The sequence below is a fragment of the Zophobas morio genome, unplaced genomic scaffold (genome assembly GCF_036711695.1).
Source record: "Zophobas morio isolate AGI-343-1 ecotype UQ-CSIRO unplaced genomic scaffold, CSIRO_AGI_Zmor_V1 ptg000002l, whole genome shotgun sequence".
Classification (NCBI taxonomy): domain Eukaryota; kingdom Metazoa; phylum Arthropoda; class Insecta; order Coleoptera; family Tenebrionidae; genus Zophobas; species Zophobas morio.
Genome location: NW_026972107.1, coordinates 23,443,588 through 23,468,975, shown reverse-complemented (window position 1 = coordinate 23,468,975; position 25,388 = coordinate 23,443,588). Strand labels below are relative to the sequence as shown.

Genomic DNA, 25,388 nt, shown 5'->3' with positions numbered 1-25,388 from the left:
AATAATTTTGTTAATAACGGCGATATTATATTTTGAAAATGTATTGACAATCCATAACCGGCAAACGTGAGGACTCCTCTTAAGTGCTGTATCATACAAATTTTCTATTGTAATTAGAGAAAACTTATGTTAATTTTATTCGTGTTGTCCACGTAGAAATACAAATAATATGGATTTACAATATATGAAAAAATCCACGCATTTGACAAGGAAAATTGAGAAACTTAGCGGATTAAAGGATTAGCTATTGTTCTAGGCATGAAAATCAATACATACATGTTATTCCTACTCACTTTAGATACACTATTTCTCATATGTACATAGATATCAATGATATTAAACTCCGAGTTCCTACATGAACTTTATCAATCATGCAGATAAAAAAATTAAAGTATTTTTTTTCATCCTTATATCACTGCTTGATAAATGTGTATCTCTGGTAGTGAAAGCGAAGACTATTAAACTCAAAAATTGTCTACCGAATACAAAAACAAACTTCTTCAGAATACAGTAAATATTTGAAGCAGCTGAAACTATTGCCCTTAAATTAAACTATTGAACTGTCGAATACTCACTGCTAAAAAGTTTTTTAACACAAAACTTAATATATTACTTAATCATTTTTGTGGCTAATTTGATTATTATCTTTATTAAAGTTTAAGATGACGTCATGTATCCGTATAAGCTGAAAGCACTCATTTCTGTACTTACCCCAGTGACTAAACTATGTAAATCAAAAAAGAAAAATACAGAATGATTCATCACGTGCATACGTCGTAAACAAAGACAATTTATAGATCTTTAGTAACATTGACCGAGTTCTTTTTCTCAGGTATTTACTAATTTGAACAAGGTAAATCATATTCCCATAAATTATACTTGGGACAACTAAAAATGTTTGACTAAAAAATTGACAAACATTAAAGTCCACGTAGTTTTTCTAGATACATAAAAACATTGCACAAGGCAGTGAGAAATACTAATTAATTATAGTTTTAAAATACCTACTCACTATTAAATTAAAAACAAACACTTGATTAAATTCGAGACATAATTCGCTAAATTCTCAGCAGATTTAAATGAATCCTGATGTGGATTTTCCAATACCTGTTAGCCTTCAATTTATTACTTGCTACCAGGTTTGATGCATCGCAATTCTTAGGAATGGGTAATACTAAAATGACCTCATAATTTCTGGAAAAAATATAAGTAGACAATACGCAATCACCAGAATTTTTATCATTTAGCAAGTTAAATAATGATTAGACAATGGTTTTAGATAAGCGGATTTTAAATCGTTACTGCTGGACTTGAAAGAGAAACAAAGGAGAAAGTTAACATTGCAAATTACATCGGCATGTAATGATGTTAGTTTTGTCTAATATAAAAACTTTCTTTGTGGAAACATTTAATGAAATTAACTGAGTTCCAGATAAATGGCTTATTATTCGTTATTGAAAAAAGTGTAAAATGTAATTTAAGAAATTTAGTGTTCAAAAGTGTGAACTGTGAAAAATTCTTCAAGTTTAAATGCATAAATATTTCGTGCCAAATAACCCATTTGTTACAAAAACAATACAAAGGATACTGCTTATTTTTGATTATGTTACAAATCTGAATTTATTTATGTTCATCTGAAATTCTGACATAGAAACCTGTTCCGGTGTCTTTTTTTTAACCTGAAGACTTTAAATTTTTTTGAAAATGTATTATTTACGCGTACATATCTGAATGCTACCCACATAAATTTTTTTAACTATTCTTATGCTCGAATCCTCAGAAATAAAAAATTACTTGAATTTATTTTTACTTCTGCCAAGCGAAAATTCTTCCAAAAATTCACCACTACCTAAAAATGCATCATGTAAAAGCAAGGCTGTTCTAAAAATAAGAAATATATATAAAAGTGTTGCAGGATGACTCTTAGTTTTATTTATCCAATCTTCCAAAATTTGGACAAGTATATAAATTATAACAAAATTATTGCACATTTCTGTTTAAAAAGTTTGCCTTTTAAGTCTATTTTCAAAACAATAGTGTGTTCGAATAATTAATATATCTTAATACAAATAAAGTTTTGCAAGTAATAAGCAATATTTTCGCCCCTCACATGAAGCCTTCAGTCCAAAAATAGCCCTAAGTTTTATATTTTTTTAATTTCCAACAAAGGGTTAAATAGGTTCTTTGTGTAGGTAACGTTGACAAAGGACAAAGTGCAAGTGAAATGGGTCAAAATTCGTTTACCTTTTCTTTGTTTAATGAATGTCTGTATTTTGTCTGAATCGATACAAAACTAGGTTATTGATAATATTTTTACGGAAATGTTTTGTTTATACTTCACAAATAAAAATCTGTAAAACCGTTCTAGAATTTACGTAACCCCAACCAACGAAAAGAATACAAATTAAAACTTACCTTTGTTTGTTTAAAACAGCTTCTTTAATTGAACCATGTTATTAAATTAAAAAGTGTCGTTAGTTTTCATATAATTTTGAAGAAGGGTCTGTTTTCTAGCACTTCGTTTTATGTAAAACACTCATTATCACAGCATAGTTTTGTTTAGTTTGGGCTTTTGATTAAAACTTAATAAAAATTTAATAAAGTGTATAATTAAAAGCACAACAGTGTTTAATGGAAACGCTGGACTTGTTAATTATTTAATACAAAAGCGTACGTCACAAAATTCGACAGACAAGACAGTTCATAACTGATTCCGACCAGTTGACGGAACAACCGACGAATGAAAGTAGATTTCACATAATACATGGAAAATATACCGAGGTTTATAGGTAGTTTTATTGGTTCACTTGCCAAACTAAGGAAAATAAACGGATAGCTAGACTACTTCCTTTTAAGCGAAATATCAGTTTGATAACTTTTACGCACACAGATAGTTATGAAAATAAATTCTCGAGTTGTTACCACGTTGACAACGATTGTTATTAATACACGAAACAATTTATTTTTTCCGACAATAGAACGCACCTTCAACACGTCATTTTAAACTACAGAAGTGAGGTTAAGTGCACAGACCACACACTTTAGACAAGAAAGTCTTATGGAGAGAGCGCAAACAAAATTTCAGTGGTTTGCGTCTCTACTAAATGTTACTCTGGCGTCCGATATGGGGCGCTGTTGCTAATTAAAATTGCACAGTGAGCAATACGCATGTCGATTTTGGTTGATGAATCATTTTAAACAAGCCAATTTGGAGAAAGTTCTACTGAACGGTATTTTGTCTTTTCGTCTTGCGATTTCGTTTTGTGATTTCCCAAAGAGGAACAGCTGCTGAAAAAATGGATTGAAAATGTCAACGCGCCTCTTTTTAGTTCCATGGAATCAAGCGAAATCTATAAAAAATATGTGTGTAATAGACATTTTTCTACCGATTTCAATGTTCCTGGAACAAGACGGGGACTTCGTAGAGATGCTTTTCCGAATATTTGTTTATCAGCAGGTATGTACAAACAATTACAATTGTATTACAAAGTGTCATCAGTAATAAGTAATGAGCGATAAAAAATATACACTGCCGAGCATAAAATTCGGGTCACCCGTAATTTTTTTCCGATATAACATACTCTATGAACTGATTGCTTTAAAAAATGTTGTTGTTTCGATAAGCGTTTGACAAAAAAGGAGTCCTCCAGCCAAATTCTTAAAAACCATTATCAGCATTGTTTTTTTTGGTGTTATCTGTCAATTGCAAATTCATCTGCAAAAAGTGAAAAATGTAAACATAAGCGAGTGGACAGTTCAGATTTAAATCCCATTCAACATGTTTGTGATGAGATAGGGAAACGTTTACGCAGACATGTGCCGGCCCCCAGAAATTCTAGAGAGCTTCGCAACATAGTGGTGCAGAAATGGAACAATCTTCCGCTGAATATAACCCAAAATCTTATCCAAAGCATGCCTCGTCGTTTGCAATTTCTTTTGTTTCATCGAAAAGCATATCAGCGTAAAATTGTTCATTTTCATTACTTTGCATATCAAAGTAAATTTGTTCATTCCCATTACTTTCAATAGACTTTGAACAACAACTTTTTGTATTGCAGTTGTCCTACAAGGGAAAGAGAAAGATGACGTCCATTTGACGTCAATGGTTGAAGAAGCAGCCTCAGTAACTAGTGATTTTATTCAATCACCAGTAATCCCAAGTGAGTAACCATGAATTACAATTTTATTGAATCTAGAAATACCTACTCATTATCTCATTATTTATAACATCATTTCATTGTTACAGATGTAGAAGATGAAACTTGTTTCATTCAGCAACAGCTAAGAAACCAGAAACTTAAACCCAAAAGTCGCAGATTTACGTTAAAAGAGAAATTATTGTCTCTAACACTTTTTAAGGCCAGTGCGAAAGCATACCGCTTATTATCCAAGATTTTTTGTTTGCCGTCACCTGGGACATTAATTAATTTATTAAATAAAATTCCACTCCGCCCTGGCTTGAATAAACGCCTAATGGACAGTTTCAAGCAGTCAGTGGCAAAATTAAAAGAAAACGATGAACAAGATGAAGGTGTCATTGATGGCGCAAGTGTTTAGTTTTAAAGTGGGATCCTTGATGAAACGTATTTCACAATGGGGTAAGTAATATTGTATTTACCAGAAAATCTTAATACTAATAATTTTTCTTTTCTTTTTTTTTTCTAGGTCTTCAGTATGACAACAGCTTACCTGCTGAAGCAGTGCAAACTGCAGATTTCATCTTGTTTATGGATATGTTATTTGACAGCCTCAATGGTAATGCAAAACAAGCGCCAGTAAGTAAACCATTTAAAGGAGGGGTTTCGACTGATTCTGGACATAAAAAGTGGTGGGAAGAATCTGTGAAAGTAATTAAAACAATGCGTTTTTGGAATAGTAAAAAGGGCATATATGTAAAAGTCCCATGGACCAAAAATTTAGTTAAAACAATTGAAGGTTTCTTGTATTTACGAACAAGATTGTTGACGCGAGTAAAGTACTTTTTGCCACGTGCTTTGAATCAAGAACACAGATTTGTGATCTTGAAATGTTATATTATGTTGATATAGTTCAAAAGAAAAATATATTTGTAATCAAAGTATCGACGCGGCGGCACTGGATCGAGCGTCTGAAACATCATTCCGCCCGTTGATAATAAGACAAATTTGATATTATCGTTATCTCTTTTTTATTATCAACTTTTATACAATTTATTTCACAATAAATTAGACTGTATTGATTTAATATATAGTTCTGTTTTATACTGATTCTAGCCGTACAAACATCTCAGTTTGCTTTTCAGTTTCGGCTATATCAAATTTATTCAACAAAATTGCACATTTATATGATATTAATTTAGATTCTAGTTGTAGTATTTGTAATTGCATTGTAAATTTGGTTTAATATTTAATTAGTTATAAATACTTTTGTTTTTTAAATATTTATACTTTTTAGTTGCTGTCATGAATCAGTTTAGTTAGTCTGATATTATTCCTGTAATTGGGTGTTACCTGTAGGAATAAATATTATTGTCTGTGTGATTTAATTAGATTAAGTTTTAATTAAATCGTTTCAATAAATATTATTTTTTTAACAGAAAAGTTTCATTTCAATCTTCAGTAAAAAATGTTCATTATGGTTCAAGCTATTGTCACCCTAACAATATTTCGGTGACAATAGCTTGAATCGTAATGAACATTTTCTACTTCACTTTCACATGCTTTTATTAATAGCGATTCCTTTAAAATTCGCGCAATTTTTGATTTAGTTGTCCCCACCTCCACTGGCGGCGCGCTATTTCTATTACCATTAGAGACCCTAAATAAGAGAGTCTGGCCAAAGCGTCGCTTGGTTTTCATTGGTGCGGCCATCTTATATCACATTCTGTTTGAAAACGTATTGAAAACGGTATGTCTGGTTGCAGATACGCTTAAAACTGTCAGCTGTGACTACGGTGACATTTATTGCGTTGTTGTGATTTTATATTGTATACGAAACAACTGCCACCGTGTAAATTACACCGTGACAGCAAAATACTGTGGCAAAAGTATGGCAATGCATCATGGTGTAAACTAGAATAAATTTATGTTGATTGACTTGTTTGTCTTATTTCCGCTTAAGAAGATTTTTTTATATTGCTTCATAACATGTACGAATTTTTAAGCCATCTAGTAGTTTATAGTTATTTATAAATTGACAGTTCTTCGCGAAGTCTAAGAAGTCTGAAAAACTTATTTTGTGTTATCAAAATTATAAGGGGAAAATTAACCCGTATCTAACCTTTTTAGACGCTACTGAAGGAAAAATAGGTAAGATTAATTTATTTTAGTTAATCCTAGCAACTGTAACAATAAAACTTTTGTCAAGACTAAATGTTGCTATAGAAACGAAAGATGATCTTTTTATCAGAAGCGTACAACAAATTTGGACATAAATTTTAATCATTTTTAACTCTAAAAGGAGAACACTTTTACCTCAACTTTTTTTACTTTTAGCACCCATACTTCGAGACCAATTATCGATTTTATTTTGTACGTACCTTTCAATAACACGCTGTATATTATTGTATTTACATATTTCGTTCGTTGATGACCACCTTTGTTTTTGATAATTAAATACATTTTTGGTAATTCAATAATTTTTTCCTTCAATTTATTTAATGTTTTGTTACCGAATTTCTGCTACTTTTTTGGTTATTACACACGTGACGCCAAATTTTAAAAAAGGCGCGCTTGATTGTGATATAAAATGGCGGCTTTGGCCAGACTCTCTTATTTAGGGTCTCTAATTACCATTGGTAGTACAGTAGATTCCCATCTAAAGTGTGTGGTCTGTGGTTAAGTGCACTTACCTTTCAAAAAAGAGAACATCACCCAATGACAGCAAATTAAAGGGGTCTGCTTTAAAATTAGTCTTTTAAACGTCAACAAATGCACCTGTAACTGTTCAAGAAATCTGTGGTCGTTATTCCGTTACTTGTGACATTCTATGCTTGTGACCTCTATCGTCAATACTGAACACCAATTTTGAACATTTCTGTATTACTACCTACTCTTAGCTAGCTTGTTTTCTATTTTCGACTTTCGACATTGATTAACCTCGTCTCCTATACATGCTTAACCTTAAATTACCAAACAGTTGTTTTTTTAAAAGAAAATTTGATTTTACCTGTACTCTTTTCCAATGAAGACATAACGAAATATGATTAGAAAGCTCCTAGGTTCCGTGGGTTACATCATTCAGTATGCTTGCATAGCACACTGTACTTTTGAATATGTAGGCGTTTTAGTGTTGGTAATTTTTCCAAAGTTTTTCGAAAAAACAGTGTAATGTAATTTACTTTTAGTGCTCTGGACCTTCAATGGAGCCTACAATACACTCAGATGATGTTTTGTTATCCGAACATATCAGTACTAGGTTAAATAATGTAAAGAGAGGTAGCATTGTAATAGCCAAGTGTCCTATGAACCCCAAGCAAAATATATGTAAAAGAGTTGTTGGGCTTCCTGGTGATAGAATTAGAGTTGGTTTTAATAGTTATGAGATTGTTCCAAGAGGACATGTTTGGTTAGAAGGTGATAACACTACCAATTCAACAGATTCTAGAACATACGGACCTGTGCCACAAGGACTAATTCGAAGTAGAGCATTGTTGAAAGTGTGGCCTCTAAATGACGTAAAAATTTTATTCAATTAAAATCTTAGAACTGAAACAAAACAGAGTGCTTATTTACTGCACTGTTTTGGTGTTAATACAGTCAGTACTTTATTATTGTACATAGCAACACTTATAATAAATATTCAATACCACAGTAATATTGATAATTGTGACTCCTGTTTTTTTTTGCTCAAATTCGATATATGTATTTGGAGGTAGTACATACAGCGTGTTATTGAAAGGTACGTACAAAATGAAATCGGCAATTTGTCTCGAAGTATGGGTGCTAAAAGTAAAACAAAGTTCAGGTAAAAGTATTCTCCTTTTAGAGATAAAAATTATTAAAATTTATTTCCAAATTCGTTGTACGCCTCTGATAAAAAGATCATCTTTCGTTTCTATAGCAACATTTAGTCTTGACAAAAGTTTTATTGTTACAGTTGCTAGGATTTACTAAAATAAATTAATTTTACCTATTTATCCTTCAGTAGCGTCTAAAAAGGTTGGATAAGGGTTAATTTCCCCTTATAATTTTGATAACACAAAATAAGTTTTTCAGACTTCTTAGACTTCGCGAATAACTGTCAATTGTTTTGTACGTACCTTTCAATAACACCCTGTATACCACAGTGCTTAATTAGTTTACTGGTCATCTATAGAATCTGTTCCAAGATGTAAACTTATGTTTCGTTCCCAAAACTGTAATTTCCATTATAAGCGAATTCATTTTTAAATTTCACTTGTGAATCTGTTATATCCACGTTATGATAAACCAAACATTCCGACAAAATTGCGAGGTCCACAAAATTTTAAAACCCGCAAAAAATTTAAAGTTTGACCTTGAACTGTTACGTGAATAAAATGGAACCTTACGGTTTTTGGAGGAAAAATGCCCGTAAAGCAAAAAGCAAAATATGGGGAGCAAATTGTTTATTCGTTCATTCTGAAGAAGGAAAAACTGTTGAAATAAACTAGAAGGAACTTATTTCCCAGCTGCAAAAATCCTCTCCAGTCCAGTTTAAAAAAAAATCAAGTCAAATGATATAAGTTAATACAAAATATTTGAACACTACAAATTTAAACACTGTGGTGACCGAATTTAAATCAATATTTTCGCGCTGAAATTAATTAACAGTGGCGCGAAATCACATTTGAATAATTTGAATTTGAAAAAAAAAATCAATCACAAAAAAGGAATCGTTAAACATAGACAACCAAATATGCACGGTAACGCTTGCAAGGTAGTCGGACAATTTAGCGCTAGGGGTTTTTAGTTTGAGGGTTGGTGGTTAGACGAAAGCTGCATGGCGTAGAGTCAGTCTGAATGTGTCTTTGTGAGTGTAAACACGTGGTAAGAACTAGTTTAAATTAGTTGGTTTGGTAGTTAATAAAATGGGAAGAAGCCTTTGTTTAACGACAATCAATCGTAACTGACGTCACTCTGTTGTCCCCAACCCGCGCGGTCTTTTAATCGAAAATTGCGGACTTCCAGTCAACGCGAAACACGTGCTGTAAATTTTTTCTATTGTTTGTAAATTCACCAATCAAGTTAGGTTTTCTTAATCGTCAGCTAGTGCTAAAACAATTTAACAATCAGGATTATTTAAATAATCCACGTGCTAGAAGATTTCATGAAATTCACTTAGTCAGGAAAACACCTTGTTGTTTAATTACGAATAGGTTTCTGGATACATATACGTAAGTGTTACATTATAACACTTCTAAATTCTTCACACAAGATTGCTAATATTTCATTTACGGCAGTTAAACAAGTTCATTATACTGCGAACTGGCGGGAGGGGTTTAAAATGATTTCTTCCCTTTGGCGGTTATCATCGTTACCATGATCACATTACTGGGGATTGTCCTCGCAACGCCATAGATTGATTTCTTTATCGGGGGTTGTCCTCGCAACGCCACAGATTGATTACTTCATCGAGGCTTGTCCTCGCAACGCCACACATTGATTACCTCATCGAGGTTCGTCCTCGCAACGCTAGAGATTAATAACATCAATGAGGCTTATTTCTTACACCGCTAAAATATACATCATCGAGGCAATTCCTCGCAACGATTTAAAATTTACATCACCGAGACGCTTTTTCCCTCGGAGCGATGATTGTATATTTTTGTGTTTGTTTATTATGTGTTTTGTTGGGGTAACCAGTTCGCGGTATTTTAAACTGTCAAAGTAAATTGTTTTTTTGAAGTAACCAATCACTTAGATCATGATATAATTTGACATAATGTAGACTCTTTGTTTGAACCGTTGATAAAGTGTGGCAATTATTAATATCATGTAAATTTTGTTAACTTTGCAAATTCTCACCTCATACAATATTTCTTTAATCTCACAATTTTAACCTCAGCAATTTTTCTTTGTTGTATAATTTTAATTGAACGTAAATTTCATGCTCTACAGTTTTAACCTAACATAACATTTCTATCTGTACAAGTTCATTTCACACCAGATCTTTTGTTTCATAAATCCTTGCTAATTAGTTTGTTTTGTAAATACTTTGTTGATGAATGTTTCTATCATATAAATTATTTGATGTCCAATTTTAATCTCACATGCGAATTATTTGTTGTTCAAAATTTCACAAGATTGTATGGCGAATTTAAATGTTGTTTATTGCTCGTTGAAACTTTGACACTTGTTCAGTTGTTGTTAATATCAGAGTTATTATAAGAGATTGAACATTTAAAAATGGAATCGAGGTTAAATAACACAGAAAACGTGCGAAGTGCGGTTCCTAGTCGGGCTGGCGAGATTTATCGTGTCACCTGTACAAGCCCACAGGTTTGGATAGATTCAGGGGCGGCCGCCGATGTTGTAGTGCTCTCGACTTGGACCAATAGTCGAGATCTAACTACGGGTCTGGTGACAGTAATGGCCTAGTTTCGCACAGCATGATCGTAATGGAGGTGCGTGCGGGTAGGCTTTGCGATAGATAGAATCACCGTCGTGGAGGGAGAACAGCCCCAGACCGGTAGCCCCAAACTCCGCTTGTGCTACAACGCCCCAGGGGTACTTTTGTTGTGCTCCTGTTAACTGCCGTAACTTTAAAATCTGCCGCCACATGCCCGTAATAACTTGTGTATTTGCATCCAGTTACTTAATTCAGATTTTGCTTTGTTTTTATTAAATTTGTGATATTCAAATATTTGCATTGATTCCAAACAGATGTATCGAATGAATTTTGTGTTTGTTCGTTTGTAATAATATGTGTATGTCTGTCAATTCGCGAGTGTCTTTTCTTTCATATTTTTAAGGTGTTTGAAATGTAATATATCTGTGAATATAGTCGTAGGGGGTTTTTGGAGATGGCGACCGATGGCGATTGGTCCCTGTTGGACGGTCAGAAGGGCACGGCCGAGTCACTCTCGCTCTTCGCTTCTTTTCCCCCTAGGGAAAAATTTTTGTCTATTATTTCTCTCGCTCTCGACTCACACGCAGTGTATGCACTTGTATGAAAGAAGACGTTCCCGCCACTTTTCATAAAAAAAAAAACACAACGTATCCTGATGCAGACGACGAACATATGGATCTCGTTGAAGAAAACGTCGAAGATCTTCGAGAGGAAGAACCCGATGACGACCAACTCATCATCGAAAACAATTGCGACAAAGGTCGAGGAAAGCCCTAGATCAGATCCACAACAAAGCACTGAAAAAACTCTTCGGCGAAGCCACCATCACATTGGCAGGTATTATCAATGCTATGTTCAAGTTTCGTTTTTTTCCAAGTAAATGGAAATAGCCCAACGTCATCTTCATTACGAAACCCGGCAAAAGTCAATCTTTTCTTCAAAATCATCACCCCATCTATCGTCACTGGAGAAGGTCGCTGAAAGAGTTATATGGAAACTGCTTGCCGAAATTGTGAACGAACGAAGCATCCTTTTCGACGAACAGTGCGGCTTTCGAGGCCACCATTCCAGCTCCGACCAACTTCTTCGGGTCGTAGCTGAATGGAGTCAATTCACAGGCGCAGTGTTTCTAGATGTAGCCAAACCTTTCGACGGTGTCCGGCATGAGGAACTTGTAGGCTTTGCGATAGATAGAATCACCGTCGTGGAGGGAGAACAGCCCCAGACCGGTAGCCCCAAACTCCGCTTGTGCTACAACGCCCCAGGGGTACCATCTTGCAGGAGTGTATCACCGCCAACGGTACGCCTGCAACGAACCATTTCTGGACACCTGCATGTTTGAAGCCAGCATAGGCTACACTCTATCAGCAGAATATCCAATAAGTACCGGAATCTCTCAGAGATTAGCGCTTTCTCCCCTGCTGTATGCGATCTTTACTGCAGATATTCCCAAACCCCCTCGAACTAGACTCGCGATCTACGCAGACGACAGCCCCATCCTTATACGCTCCATTTCGGCGCACAATGTGACCACCTACTTACAGGAGGCCATTGCTGCGTTGGAAGAGTAGTGTAGACGCTGGTTCATCACAGTCAATCCCAATAAAACTCTGCGCTCTTCATCAAGAAAAGTCATCAAGACCCAGTAGGGCACGTTTCGATGTTCGGCCAGAACAAAATATCTAGGTGTCTTCATTGATAAAAAACTGAATTTTATTCCTCAGATTGACTACATTGTAGTCAAGATGAACCAAGACCTCTTGGCGCCACTAATCGGCAGACGCAGCAAGATGCCGATCAAGAATAAACTTCTTCTCTATTCGCCCATCATATTTAATGCCTGAGTAGCCTGGAGGTAGGAACCTTCCAAAACTCAATTTCATCATCTGGAAGTCCCTCAGACAACAATTCTCAGCACCCCCTGATTCATCTCAGAAACAAATAGATTTTTCAGGAGGCCAACATTCCGAAGTTAAAGCAATTTCTGCACGAAACTACGCTCCGCACCTTCAAGAAAGCTGAAGAACACCTCAACCCTTTGGTGCCAGAAGCCGTTGACTACGAGTTCGATGAAGAAACCACTCGAAGTCACAAGCGGCCCCGCAAGGACTGCGTGACGATAGAATGGGCGTGTGATCCCACCTGCCCCCATCACCGACGGCAACCATCCATGATCTCCCCTATTACCGATCACACCGTCTTTAAGAGGCAGCTCTTATAGACGGGGGGAAACCTCCTAGGTGAATCAATAGGTTTAGCACAGCACCACTGTGACCACTCAGAAGTCAGGACCGGGGTGAAAGGGACAAAGCAGAAGATGGAGGAGTTTTGGTGGGTAAGCTAGAAAAAAATAACAGTCCTACAGTACCTTGTGCATAAGAACCAAGCACGAGGTCCGCGCAAGGCATTTCCCTTTCGACAAAAAAAAAACACCGAAGTCACTTCTGGACTTGCTCTCTTGGATCCTCCTTGATTGTCGGACTTGACCCTCACCGAAGTTACTTTCTGTTTTAGATTCTCTCGCACTGGTTGCCGGTCTTGAACCTCCATCTGAGTACAAACTTCTGCACTGGTTGCCGATTCCAAGTTCCCAGAAATTTGCAGTTTACGTCATCGCCGCGAGTGTGAATAGGAGTATTTTATATATACCATTCATACTTATTACATTTATATTACTCCAATTAATTATGCCACACTATCAAGAATTTACATGAGGTTAAATTATGCCACACGCTATCAAGAATTTCAAACAACAAAGAATTTACGTGAGGTTAAATTATGCCACACTATCAACAATTGCAAACAACAAAGAATTTACATGATGTTAAATTATTCATTAATTCAAGTTAACGATTAAATCAAAACCCCTCATTATACAAAACAAAGCACATGTGAAAATAAACATTAGATATATACAGCTTGTCGAACGGTGATACACAAATAACAATATCAAAAAAAAAATAATAATAATAAGCACTGTAGGAACAACCGTTCCCACAAATCACGTGATCGACCTAAACTCATTCATAATAATTTATGTAAATCTGTACAAATGTAAATACGTCCTATCTTTCGTCTACCTGCCCTATGCTCCAGTACTTCCGGTTTCGAGAATTTTCTAAACTCTTTCTTTACCTACGTCCATCTCTCCAAAACCGATCCTAGCTGTTGACAATTCAAAACAACCTTAAAAACTTCTTCCTCGAAGCTCTCAAAACGTAAGCATCTAATAAAAATCTGTCGCTATTTCTAAAAATTACCAACGATACCCACAGCACAAATTAAACCCCACATGTTCCTGTTCACGAAGTTACTAATTTGACTGTCGAAAATTTTCAAGGTTCTTTCTCTTAAAATAAATCAACTTTTAAGAATAGTATAAATGTCATAATTGAATTATTATTAAAACACGGGTGAGAAGTTATAAGTGTGTTATAATAACTTATTATGTACAACATCCAGATCTGTAATTACATATAGTATATTGTTCAGTGTAGACTGGACTCAAACATTTAAGGCGTTTATGCCTTCACACCAGTTTGACTGCCATTATAATTCAATAGGCCGTCACAGCCGGATGTCTTAAACCCGCTCACCGATGCCTACCTGAAAAGACCGTTTCTGGTAAAAGCACAGGGCAAGACTGTACTGGTCTTCTCCTTTTATGGAATGTCGTACACAATTGGCCCACGTTTCGGCAGTTATTTTGAAAGCTTCGTCCCTAATTATGTCAATTGTTGCACTACTAAATTGTGGTAATCTTAATAATATTTTCAAATCTGCAGAATAATGATTAAATAATTAATGTATGGAAGAAATGTTAAAAACAAAATTACTCTTAGTCCGATCCTTCGCGTCTCGGCCGTCCCTGGCACATGGCATGGTTTACATTTACTAAGTTTTATGAAAGGTCGGCTGTAAAGTACTTTAAATGTCAAAGCCATAAACGCTTTAAATGTTTGAGTCCAGTCTACCAAAATATAAACGCAAACGCCGTCAATTACTTTATGAGGGGTCTTTAGTACTTTGGACCGCAACCTGCAATAAAACCATTACGAACCCTTCGCAACGGAGGTACGACTTCAGCCAGAGGCGAACTTCAAATTTTGGAGCGTTCATATATAAATCACCGTAGAGTTCATTTTTATTGGGATTTTTCTAGGAAATATGTATTTGCAAAGATTTAAAAAGTTTTAAGAACCACACTTTCATGTGTCCTTAAATTTTAAGATTAAATTTCTTGAAAGCGGTCCGTTTAACAATATACCTGTTCACGTATTGAAACAAATACGGTCCTGAAAAGGTAAGGGTGGCGAGTAATCTTGTTGACAGTTTTATGCTGGGTGCAATTCCCATAATTGGAGTCATTTGCAAATATATTTTGTCGTACAATATCTTTTGGTACACTGTATATATAGTAAACCAGAAGCTATAAGGTTATATGACTATCATAAAATCATCCCATTGTGTCGAAGTTAAGTTGTTTACAATAGAAACGGTTTTCGGGTCGTAAATAACGTGTCCACTGCAGCTCGACCGGCTGTTGTGGTTTCGTTCAGGGGCGGTTTTCACTAAATATGTAAATCCACCACTACACTATTTCTTTACTACCTGCAGCCGCTGAGGGTTCCGAAATAACCACTCGCTTTGAAAGCCGGCCCTGTTAAATGTGAGCAAGAAATGTTTAGAAGAGGATTTATTGCCAACCGGTAAGCTTAGTGCGAACCACACAAAGGGGGTATTTATTTGCGGTCAACTAGTTTTATGATGGTCATATAACCTTATACCTTTTGGACTAGTATACTTACATGTATCATTCATGTATATTCCGCCATATGTTTTTATGTGAACATGTTCTATTATTTTTGTTTGTTGTAAACTTGTATTATTTAGAAACACGAACAGTTAAAAGTCTTAACATGAACTGTGAATGTACAAACAATAACAAAAACTATTCGTGTTCATAAATAGTCAAAACTTTACACATTTCAGATTAGAAACTCATGTCATTACCTAATTAACTGGTCTTACATTAACTACGCTCTTTGAGGGAAGGTGCTGGCGTCGAATGCGATTCATTTTTATTTTAATTGCCCTTTTATGAAATTACACCCAAAACTGTATCTACACACCAATTTTAATACGCGTTTACACTCACGACAAAACAACAAGAAAGTAGCTTTGTCATTTTAATTTGGGAATCTTTTTAATACTGTTGTTGACGTTGTTTATCTGTTAAATTGGTCGCCATCTTTTAAAATTCCTGCAAAGAGCCCATTTTCTTGTCAAATACGTACAAGCATAACAAAAGTTTTATTCTTAAGACGGAACCACACTAATAGGTACATACTTGCCAAGTACCGAGCCACTGTTTAACGAACTCCAGATAGTGTGGTTGGGTTGTTCTCTACTTGCCGAATACCGAATGTTTGGGGTTCGCCCTATGCACAACTTGTCGGTATTTTTTTTTAAGTGGACGAATATTCGGCATTCGCTACTTGACGAGTACCTGCTTCTGTGGCTCCACCTTTATAGTAGAAAGCAGGAATTCGTGAAGATTGGAAAATAGCGAAAATTTACGACACTTGCTTGCTTTTTGACGTCTTTGACCATTAAATATTGTAATAACAGTAACCTTCGTTCCTTTTAGGCCAACAACTGGAGAGAAGACTTGGACGATACATTATCTTTGTTACAATACTAAGCAATTTATTGAGGGGGACTTCCAGTAAATAATGTTACGAAATAAACTCATACACCACCCGGCGATGATGGGTGACTCATCATCGGTGACGGCGAGCGGGCGGTGTTTGCATAAAGAAAATCCTGGAGTGGGTCGCTGGAAGTCTCAATTGCGGGGTCCAAAAAAACCTCGAAGCGGCGTTCACGAACCATTCAGAGGAACGCATGGGTTTAAATAGAGACCACCTTCCGGAACAGATTATTCAGTCAATTCAGTGGAGAGAGAATCCAGTCAAGTTGCGCCGGAGTTATTTTGTACATAATCGCTGTGCACTTAGTTGTGTAAATTTGAGTTACTGAGAAATAGGTTGTTTTATCCACGCCGATTTTAATTACTGATCATCGTAAGAATAGGTACTTTTAAAAACAGAGACTCAATGTTCACTCATTCCTGTTCTCTATTGTACTATAGATAATACATCAAGTGACCCCACCAAAGGCATTAGTTGAAGTCTAACCTCAGTGTTAACAGTTTTATTTGGTCATTTAAATGAAATACATACCAGTTACATCGGGATACATTTTTCCAAAAGACTTGTTTAAACATTTTTGAAGACAGCGTTGTTTAATCTCCACAACAATTTTAAAGTATACGACTGACAAATAAAAATCGGAAAATTACGCTTTGAAATTCTATGAATTCTGCTGCATGGGAAGTAATTATAAATATGAAAGTTCAATATGTAGTACAAATATTAGATATTGGAATAAATGTTCAGGGATTTTTAAAAGGAAAGGTTAATTCACAACCATTTTATGAAATTGACCTCGTACAACATATTTTTTTTATAATCTATGAATAATGTATTTAAGTGCGTATTAGTGTTCTAGATCAGGCTTTTTCATGACGCGATGAGTGCAATCGGGACGTCAATAGAATAAATATCAATATTGATGCTTATTTCACTTCGCAGTTTACAATTCGATGAAAAACTGTGTACATCTTCTAAGTAAAATTATATAAAACGAATGAAATTTAGGTAAGTATATTCTGTGTACCAGTAATTTAACTTAAAATATCGTTAACTTTTAATGTATTTTTCTATAATGCTTTCACAAAAATATGTATTATGAAATACTTTACAGGTAACGTTATGTGATATAGACGTAACTGTCGAAATTTAGCTATCTGATTTTTTGGAAATAGTACGTAAAGTATGCAAATAGTTCTTTTAACTAGAAGATGTATAATAATACATTTTTTTATAAACACATGATTTTATGAAATAATTCTTTGGTTACTCAAAAATATCAAAAAGCAGGGTTATCATGGTAGATAGGGTCAAGCAGAGTATTTATTGCAACGAATGTCGATAAGATGTGCATTATATAAATTATAAATTGCATCTAATTTTCATTAGGTTCACAGTTTCAGTTAAGTTTTTGTGCGCAACTACTGTTTAATGTTAGTGTTAAATTCTGTGTCCAAAAGAGTTTTTTTTTTCTCTGCTTTACCGTTCCAGCGGTAGCTAAGGGAAATATGACAATTTTGATTGCACTATAAATATTATGAAGACCATATCAAAATTAAAAATAACTTTCTGATGATTTCCATTGAAACAAAAATATTCTGTTAAGAAAAGCGTTAAAGGGATGCCAACACGACTATACATATAATTTAGCGGGTACCTTGGAAAAGACAATATATTGGACTGACTTTACTTGACCGACTTTACCAAGTAGACTGACAATTACACAACATAAATTTATAGAAATATAATTAAAATCGTCATGTCGAGGTTTGTCAATTTTGCCAGATGTATTTTTTCATTTTACCCTAGCTTTCAGTAAAGTTTTTTTTTTTCATTTTGTACATTTTTTCCATTATCTAATGGCCAGAGTGTTGTAAAAATTAAATGTTCTATTTCATCAGTTGTTCAAAAAGAGTTTGTTATATTTTATTTTTATATGATTATTATCAATAGCCATATGAGTGACAAAAAAACTTTACTGGTCAAGTGCACGTGCATAATGTTATCCGTAAAAAAATGATTTGTGTGCCAATTTCAGAAAAAAGTATGGAAATAAAAATTAAACTAGCGTCCTTTAATGTTCACAGAATTCTAATTTTCCTTTTTAGCCATCAAATATGCAGGGTACAACAACGCTGTTTGTTTTTACTCTACTAACTTTGAGCTGTCAATCGGCGAATATACTTGGAGTTTTTCCCCTACACGTAAAGAGCCACTTTCTGATGTTCGAAAGTCTTTTGAAACGTCTTGCTGAAAAAGGTCATAATGTGGATGTTGTCACTCATTTTCCATCAAAAAACACACCTCCTGGGTATTAGAGTTTATTTTCTTTAAGATGTATTAAAATATATGTTTGTAGGTATAATCAGATGAGTTTGAAAGGCAGTCTTCCATCACTCACCAACAACCTGTCCCTGAACATGGTTGATGCGGCGACCCAGTCTCACTACAATATAATGCGTTTTATGACGATATTTGGAGGAGTAGATGTCTGTGAAAAACTTTTAAAAACCCAAATTCTAAAAGATCTGAAGCGCTTTCCCAAAAATTACGATTTAGTAATTACGGAACTTTTCGGAAGTGACTGTATGTTAGGATTTGGCAATTTGTTCAATGCGCCAACCATTTCTGTCACTAGTAGTATAAGTTTGCCGTGGGCTAATGATAGGATTGGCAATCCTGACAACCCTTCTTATATTCCTACTTATTATGCTGCCTCAATGGCGAAAATGAATCTATATGAGCGAGTTGAAAACACGTTGCTGTTGATAACGTCCAAATTTTTGTAAGACGTTTGCTTTATGTGTACGTTTTAAGGCAAATGTATTTTTAAGGTATCGTTTCTTGTCTGAATGGATGTCAGATAAGATAAGTCAAGAATTTTTTGGTGCAAACTTACCGCATCTGGAAGAACTAACACGCAATACGAGTCTTCTACTAGTAAATAGTCATTTTAGTATTAGTTATGCTAGACCCACTGTCCCTAATTTTATAGAAGTTGGAGGACTTCATATTCACGAACCTAAATCTTTATCAAACGTAAACGTTTATTCTTAGATTGTTTTAGTAAATTATGTAAGAAGATTATTGTAGCACTTTAAAACTATTGTCACGACTAGATCCAAGGGAATAATCTATTTGACGATGGGCTCAATGGTCCAGACTGAAACCTTCGACAGCGACAAACTCCAAGGGATGTTTGATGCTTTTGCTGAATTACCGTACCAAGTACTGTGGAAAGCGAATCGTGATGGATTTCCTAACGGATTACGAATTCCTAAAAATATACACTTCGAAGAATGGATGCCACAAATTGATATTCTTTGTAATTCCACAGGTGTAATAAATCATCATAAAGTGCTGATTAATTTTAGGTCATCCAAATACCAAACTGTTTGTGTCTCATGGCGGTATGTTAGGATTTCAAGAAGCTGTTTATTGTGGCGTGCCACAATTAAGTATTCCGCTTTTTGCGGACCAAATTCGTAACGTTCACACTTCTGAAATAATGGGAATAGCCATAAAAGTGTCTTACAAAGACATCAATAAAAGAACTGTACTGGACGCAGCGAAGAAATTACTCAACGATCCGATGTAAGATTCATTAAACACTGACAGTGCTATCAATGGCGTTTTTTAGATACAAGGAAAATACTGACAGAGTTTCACGTCAATTTAAAGATCGCCCAATGTCGCCCTTAGATACAGCCACTTATTGGATAGAATATGTTATACGCCACAATGGAGCACCGCAGTTACGAAGTGCTGGAGCTGATTTGCCTTGGTACCAGTACTATTTGATTGATGTTGCTTTGGTTCTTATATGTTTTTGCATTATTGTTGTACATTTAGTAGCTTTAACTGTAAAATTTGTGATTAGTTTTGTATGTGGCACACGTAAGTCTAAAATTGATTAATTGTACGTTAGATCCAAACCCAATTGGGTATATGCAATGTCATTACCACAATAATTTCGAGTATTTAAAACAGACAATATTTGAAGAATGTGTTTAGAAGTGCAATAAATTTGATTTAAAAAAATAAAAAACCAGTTTATCATACAATTTCAGGAAATCCATTTTTTTTTGAAAAGCACATCGATCTGAAAAACAAAAACTTAAACTGATTCAAAATATTCTTTCTTAGTCAGCACTCGTTGGATTTAGATCTAGCAAGTATCGTGTCTCATGCATTGCATGCCACGTCAACTCTTCTTATTACATTCTGCGCATTGGACCACAGGAACGCGGACCGTACTGACTCATGTTGTGCGGCGTGAAACTTTTCATACATGACGACCAATAAAAAATGAATTTCAACGATAATTTTGCATACTAAATTATCAGATTTGACTTTTACTGGAAAATGATAAATAATAAGATCAATTTCATATTTTTGTTTACAAAGTGTAGGTTTCATTTAATTTACAATTATTACATCATATACAAACAATTAAGAAAACTTTTGCTTTCTAACTCTCTGTCTTGTACACACGAAGATGACGACGCTCGCATTTTTTCTATTACACATCGGACCTTTGGCGACACTATTCCAAGGTCTTGATTACACTTTCCTCATATTCTGTCAACATATCGATGAATGTACAACTTTTTTTCTGGAAATAGTCTCGAGCAAATCAAATTGTCTCCTAATTTTTTATTGATATCAAGTTCGTATACCGAATTTAAGCAAAATATCTCAACACCTTCTAGGTGTTACATCTTTTCTGTCACTAATTAGTATACACAAACAAATAAATCAACAGCGGTTTTCTATTATAGAATCACAAATTAAAAAAAAAACACCTGCAATAGTTTTAAATTTTAAACAAATAATTTCATCAAATCAATATACGATTTTTAACAAGTTTTGTGTTGTGTAGTGAACGTGAAGAAATCATCTATGTTTTATCATAACATTGACAAATATGGCCAATTTTAGTAAATTTTGAACATTTTCTAATAATATTGAATATATTTGTACCAAATATTTTTCTTTCAAACTTTTTTCAATTATAATAATACACTTATCTGTTAGACAATTATTATTAAAAAAGAAGCCAATAGTTTTTTGCATTACAAGGCCGGAAACTAAACTGTTGCGAATATAAGCGAGTTTGCCAGGCCGAGCGTTAGCAAAAGCAGTTTTTGACAGAGTGGTGCACACTATTTTTTGGGCCGCGTAAGTCTATTATTTATTAAAAATTAAATAATTTCATATTTCTTGACATAACAGAGTGACTAGGAATCGAGAGTGACAGTCAGCGCGGACTTTTCTTTGCATAGCGACCAATGAAATTGTTAGGTGCAATTTTTTACGGCCTAGGCCGTAAACAGCTTGTTTCCGGACGATTTAGACTACTAGGAAATTCACAGTTGAGATGAACATGTCTAACAAACGTGTTGATTGCAGCTGTATGTAGGTATTTAGAGAACAGTGGCCCAAAAAAAAGATGTTATCGATACAGCGTTTGTTGCTCCTCTCATTTAAAAATCCGTTAACATGACATTTTTTTCCGAAACTTGATGCAGGAAAAAAGGAGATAAATATGTTGCTGGTATTTTTTTTTGATAAGTCACAAGAAGAAAACTTTGCGGGGTGGTGGACACGCTAGGTACTTAAGAATTATGAATTTTCGTCAAAGATATCAGAAAGTTTATTCAAACATCGCTTCTTAGACGAATTTAAAAAAAAAATGTAATGTTTGTTACTGCGAAGAACTTACAAAGTTGAGGTTTAAGGTTTGTGAAGATTCTGTCCTTAAAACACTAACTTAACCAGGTGGAGCAATAGTGTTGTAGTAAGTTCATATTCTCAAACTCATTGCTACATTTTCGTTCTGAAATAACATATGTTGGCTGTTTAACGGACCGTATAAATTCATTAATATGATACTCTTAAAATATTACACACTTAGCACCACAATAATTGATAATAGTCGTTTACACAGACTGAATTAAAAAAAACATTTCATGAAAATAATCTCACACAATATTTCACACAATTAATGCAAAGGTCATTTGTTTGACTTGTATATTAACATTACCGCAAATTAAAAAAGCAGTTGTTATTGATGCTTACGATTGAAATCTCAGGTGCCAATAAGATTGTTGTGTCTGCAAAATTGGTGTCATATTCGAGTTATATACATATTGTTAATCCATACACAAATTTCATTTTTTTTTTAAATATTGATAAATTTTGTTTCATAAAACTAAAATAGTTTTTAGAATAGTATTCTATTTTCACAAAGTTTACAAAGTGGCCAAACAGGTTTTGGAAAACAGAAGACTTAATTATGTTACTTGTAATGACATTAAATAATTTATAAAGACAAGGTATTCTTGTTTACAGATTGTTTGGAAATAAAAGTACGCCTATTATATTTTTTAAATCCATGAATAACCACAATTCAGATATTATCGAAAATACATCGTTCGCTTAATATTTCTTCAGTTGTAGATTTCTTTTATGAGTTAAGTTTAATTGGTAATAAAATTATTTATTACATTGTTTCAACACAGCCCAGATAAAGTCGTAACATTCTTTTGATGTGTTGTTATTTTTGCAAATATCATATTTGTTTATTAGTATAAATACTACTAAAAAAATACTAAAATGCTATTTTATGTTGTTGTGCTTTATTTACCACAGAAAAATCTACCAGTTTAATAAGAATATCCGTGTTGTCGTAGGTCTGACAGAAAAATGATATGGCATTAAATACGCAATCCGTAATAGACTCTGTGCTCTCATTTCATGATGTATCTGTATCGTAAATAATAATTATCTGTTTCATAGAATCTTTTGCTGAAAAGGTAAGCAAGTCCTTCATCGTTTGTATATTGAGAATAAAAACTCTGTAATCATAATTTAAGCAATAACAGTACTGTACTAATTATCTTTTAATTGAAACATTTTTTTCTAAACTTTTGTCATACAAGCTAGGATTCTTGATATTACTACTTAAACACTGATGAGTTATTATATAATTATACGGTTCAGATACTACAATTGTGGATAAGCTGTGTAGGTATTTTTTAAAACGTTAATGCAGAAACAATGTGCTATATCATCTGCACGGAATTTTAAAATTACGATTAATAATAAGACACTCAAGCAGTTGAAAACACGCGAATTAAACGTAAGCTAATAACACTATTACACAATACACGAAGAAGTCATATTTGGTCGAGACCTGGACGACGAAGTTTGAGAGGTGGTTATTCTCCATTTTAGTGTTATACGTTGATAAAAATATCCCAGTATGCGGTATTTAGTGATCACTTTAACTTTGATTGGCACAATCTCAGTTTCTGAGTCAGCAAATATTCTTGGAATATTTCCTTTACCTGGAAAGAGTCATTATGTGATGTTTGAACGTGTTTTGAAACGTTTAGCAGAGGTAGGACACCACGTGGACGTCGCCACACATTTTATATCAAAAGAAGTGCCACCGAGGTAGAAAATTATTAATTTGAAATTATATTATATCTAATATATTTATTGCAGATATAATCAGTTAAGTTTAATAGGAAGCCTCCCTATATTCGTAAGTAATCTTTCTATTAATGTTTTTGATGGTTTCTCCCATTACGATATGGTTTGGTTTATGACAACAATATGTGGAGTTAATGTGTGTGCAGAAACTTTAAAGACTCCAGTACTTCAAGATTTGAAGAAAACAACCAAAAAGTATGATTTAGTAATTACCGAGATTTTTGGATCCGACTGTATGTTAGGATTTGGACACTTGTTTAATGTGCCCACTGTATCTATGATTAGTAGTATATCGTTACCGTGGGCAGGTGACAGAATAGGAAATCCCGACAATCCCTCCTACATTCCAAGTTATTTTGTGTCTTCTACTTCCAAAATGAGTCTGTATGAAAGGATAGAAAATGTGTTTTATTTGACAGTCTCCAAATTTCTGTAAGGATAACCAGTTTACATATGTGTACTTATGTAATTTATAAATCAACTTTACAGATATTACTTCTTTAACTCTAAAGCATCAAATCAGATAAGTAAAGAATTTTTTGGACCTGATTTACCCAGTTTAGAAGATCTAGCACTCAACACAAGTTTGATATTAGTTAATAGTCATTTCAGTATTTCACATTCCAGACCTACAGTGCCTAATTTTGTTGAAGTTGGAGGACTTCACATACATAAACCGAAACCATTATCAAAGGTGAGATTTTAATATAAGTAAATTTGATCACAACTGAATAATTTTTAACTTGTAGTACTTCAAAGATCTACTTACTACGGACAGTAAGGGTATAATTTACTTGACTATGGGATCTATGATCCTCACTGAGACTTTTGACTATGACAAACTTCAAGGACTTTTTGATGCTTTTGCCGAGTTGCCATACAAAGTTTTGTGGAAAGCTGTTAGAGAAAAGTTTCCCAAAGGATTAAAAATTCCAGACAACATTCATTTCGAAAATTGGATGCCGCAAATGGATATTTTATGTAACTTGTGCACATAATTTACTTCAATGTCAGTATGTCAATTGTGTAAAAATTTAAGGTCACCCGAACGTAAAATTATTTGTTTCTCACGGTGGTTTAATGGGTAGCCAAGAGGCTCTTTATTGTGGGGTTCCTCGACTGGGTATCCCTCTATTTGCTGATCAAACAAACAATATTCGTTCTGCAGAGCGAATGGGATTAGCTGTCAAAGTTGCTTACAAAGATATTAACAAAGATACTATACTTGCTGCAGCTTTAAAATTGCTAGAAGATCCAATGTTAGTGGTACTAACTGCATAAAAACGAAACTGAATTTTTATTTTTTAGGTACAAGAAAAATTGCGAGCGTGCGTCTAAGCAGTTTAAAGATCGGCCAATGTCGGCATTGGACACAGCAGTTTATTGGATTGAATATGTCATACGCCATAATGGAGCACCGCACTTACGTAGTGCTGGAGCTGATTTGCCATGGTATCAGTATTATTTGATTGATGTAGCTATTATGATTATGTGTATTGTTATATTTATTGCATTTATTGCATGTGTTCTTCTGAAATTAATCCTTCACATTTTGTATAATAATAGTAAAACCAAGACTGATTAATTTTCAATATTTTGTTGCTGTCGTTATTATCTACAAATTTTTATGCAGAAAGCACATTGGTGACCTACATACCTCACATT

The 25,388-nt window shown here is 34.2% G+C and overlaps 5 protein-coding genes across 10 annotated transcripts in view; 4 read left to right on the top strand and 1 right to left on the bottom strand.

Annotated features, from left to right (window-relative positions):
* LOC135130906 (proton-coupled zinc antiporter SLC30A1) overlaps positions 1-2,959 on the bottom strand; it is a 41,396-nt gene extending 38,437 nt beyond the window's left edge. For 2 of the 4 annotated variants that reach the window (XM_064058386.1, XM_064058395.1), the window contains exon 1: positions 2,416-2,955. The gene's annotated coding sequence lies outside the window, so the exon portion shown is untranslated. Of the gene's footprint in view, positions 1-2,415 lie in introns of all 4 variants that reach the window. The other 2 variants (XM_064058402.1, XM_064058370.1) reach the window with 2 other exon arrangements.
* Positions 2,960-3,226: 267 nt separating this feature from the next.
* LOC135130948 (uncharacterized) lies at positions 3,227-5,311 on the top strand. Of its 2 annotated transcripts, none has more exons than XM_064058429.1 (4): positions 3,227-3,457; positions 4,059-4,160; positions 4,247-4,598; positions 4,666-5,311. In XM_064058429.1, the coding sequence occupies exons 1-3, from the start codon at positions 3,334-3,336 to the stop codon at positions 4,555-4,557; spliced, it is 537 nt and encodes a 178-aa protein (XP_063914499.1). In that variant the 5' UTR covers positions 3,227-3,333; the 3' UTR covers positions 4,558-4,598; positions 4,666-5,311. The 2 variants fall into 2 exon arrangements, with proteins under 2 accessions (XP_063914499.1, XP_063914507.1); XM_064058437.1 differs by having other exon boundaries at positions 3,227-3,997.
* A 1,868-nt stretch (positions 5,312-7,179) lies between these two features.
* On the top strand, positions 7,180-8,314 carry LOC135130308 (mitochondrial inner membrane protease subunit 1-like). Its single transcript, XM_064057704.1, has 3 exons — positions 7,180-7,272; positions 7,325-7,619; positions 8,196-8,314. The coding sequence occupies exons 1-3, from the start codon at positions 7,180-7,182 to the stop codon at positions 8,312-8,314; spliced, it is 507 nt and encodes a 168-aa protein (XP_063913774.1).
* Positions 8,315-9,278: 964 nt separating this feature from the next.
* Positions 9,279-20,548, top strand: LOC135130895 (UDP-glucosyltransferase 2-like). 2 transcript variants are annotated; one of them, XM_064058349.1, is made up of 8 exons: positions 9,279-9,334; positions 17,075-17,231; positions 18,332-18,534; positions 18,583-19,008; positions 19,058-19,262; positions 19,317-19,548; positions 19,598-19,817; positions 19,864-20,548. In XM_064058349.1, exons 3-8 carry the CDS (start codon positions 18,341-18,343, stop codon positions 20,138-20,140), a joined length of 1,554 nt encoding a protein of 517 aa, XP_063914419.1. In that variant the 5' UTR covers positions 9,279-9,334; positions 17,075-17,231; positions 18,332-18,340; the 3' UTR covers positions 20,141-20,548. The 2 variants fall into 2 exon arrangements, with proteins under 2 accessions (XP_063914419.1, XP_063914428.1); XM_064058358.1 differs by lacking the exons at positions 9,279-9,334; positions 17,075-17,231 and adding an exon at positions 17,338-17,656.
* A 2,637-nt stretch (positions 20,549-23,185) lies between these two features.
* LOC135122597 (UDP-glycosyltransferase UGT5-like) lies at positions 23,186-25,388 on the top strand. Its single transcript, XM_064046879.1, has 6 exons — positions 23,186-23,684; positions 23,736-24,155; positions 24,213-24,417; positions 24,473-24,704; positions 24,763-24,982; positions 25,032-25,388. The coding sequence occupies exons 1-6, from the start codon at positions 23,491-23,493 to the stop codon at positions 25,306-25,308; spliced, it is 1,548 nt and encodes a 515-aa protein (XP_063902949.1). The 5' UTR covers positions 23,186-23,490; the 3' UTR covers positions 25,309-25,388.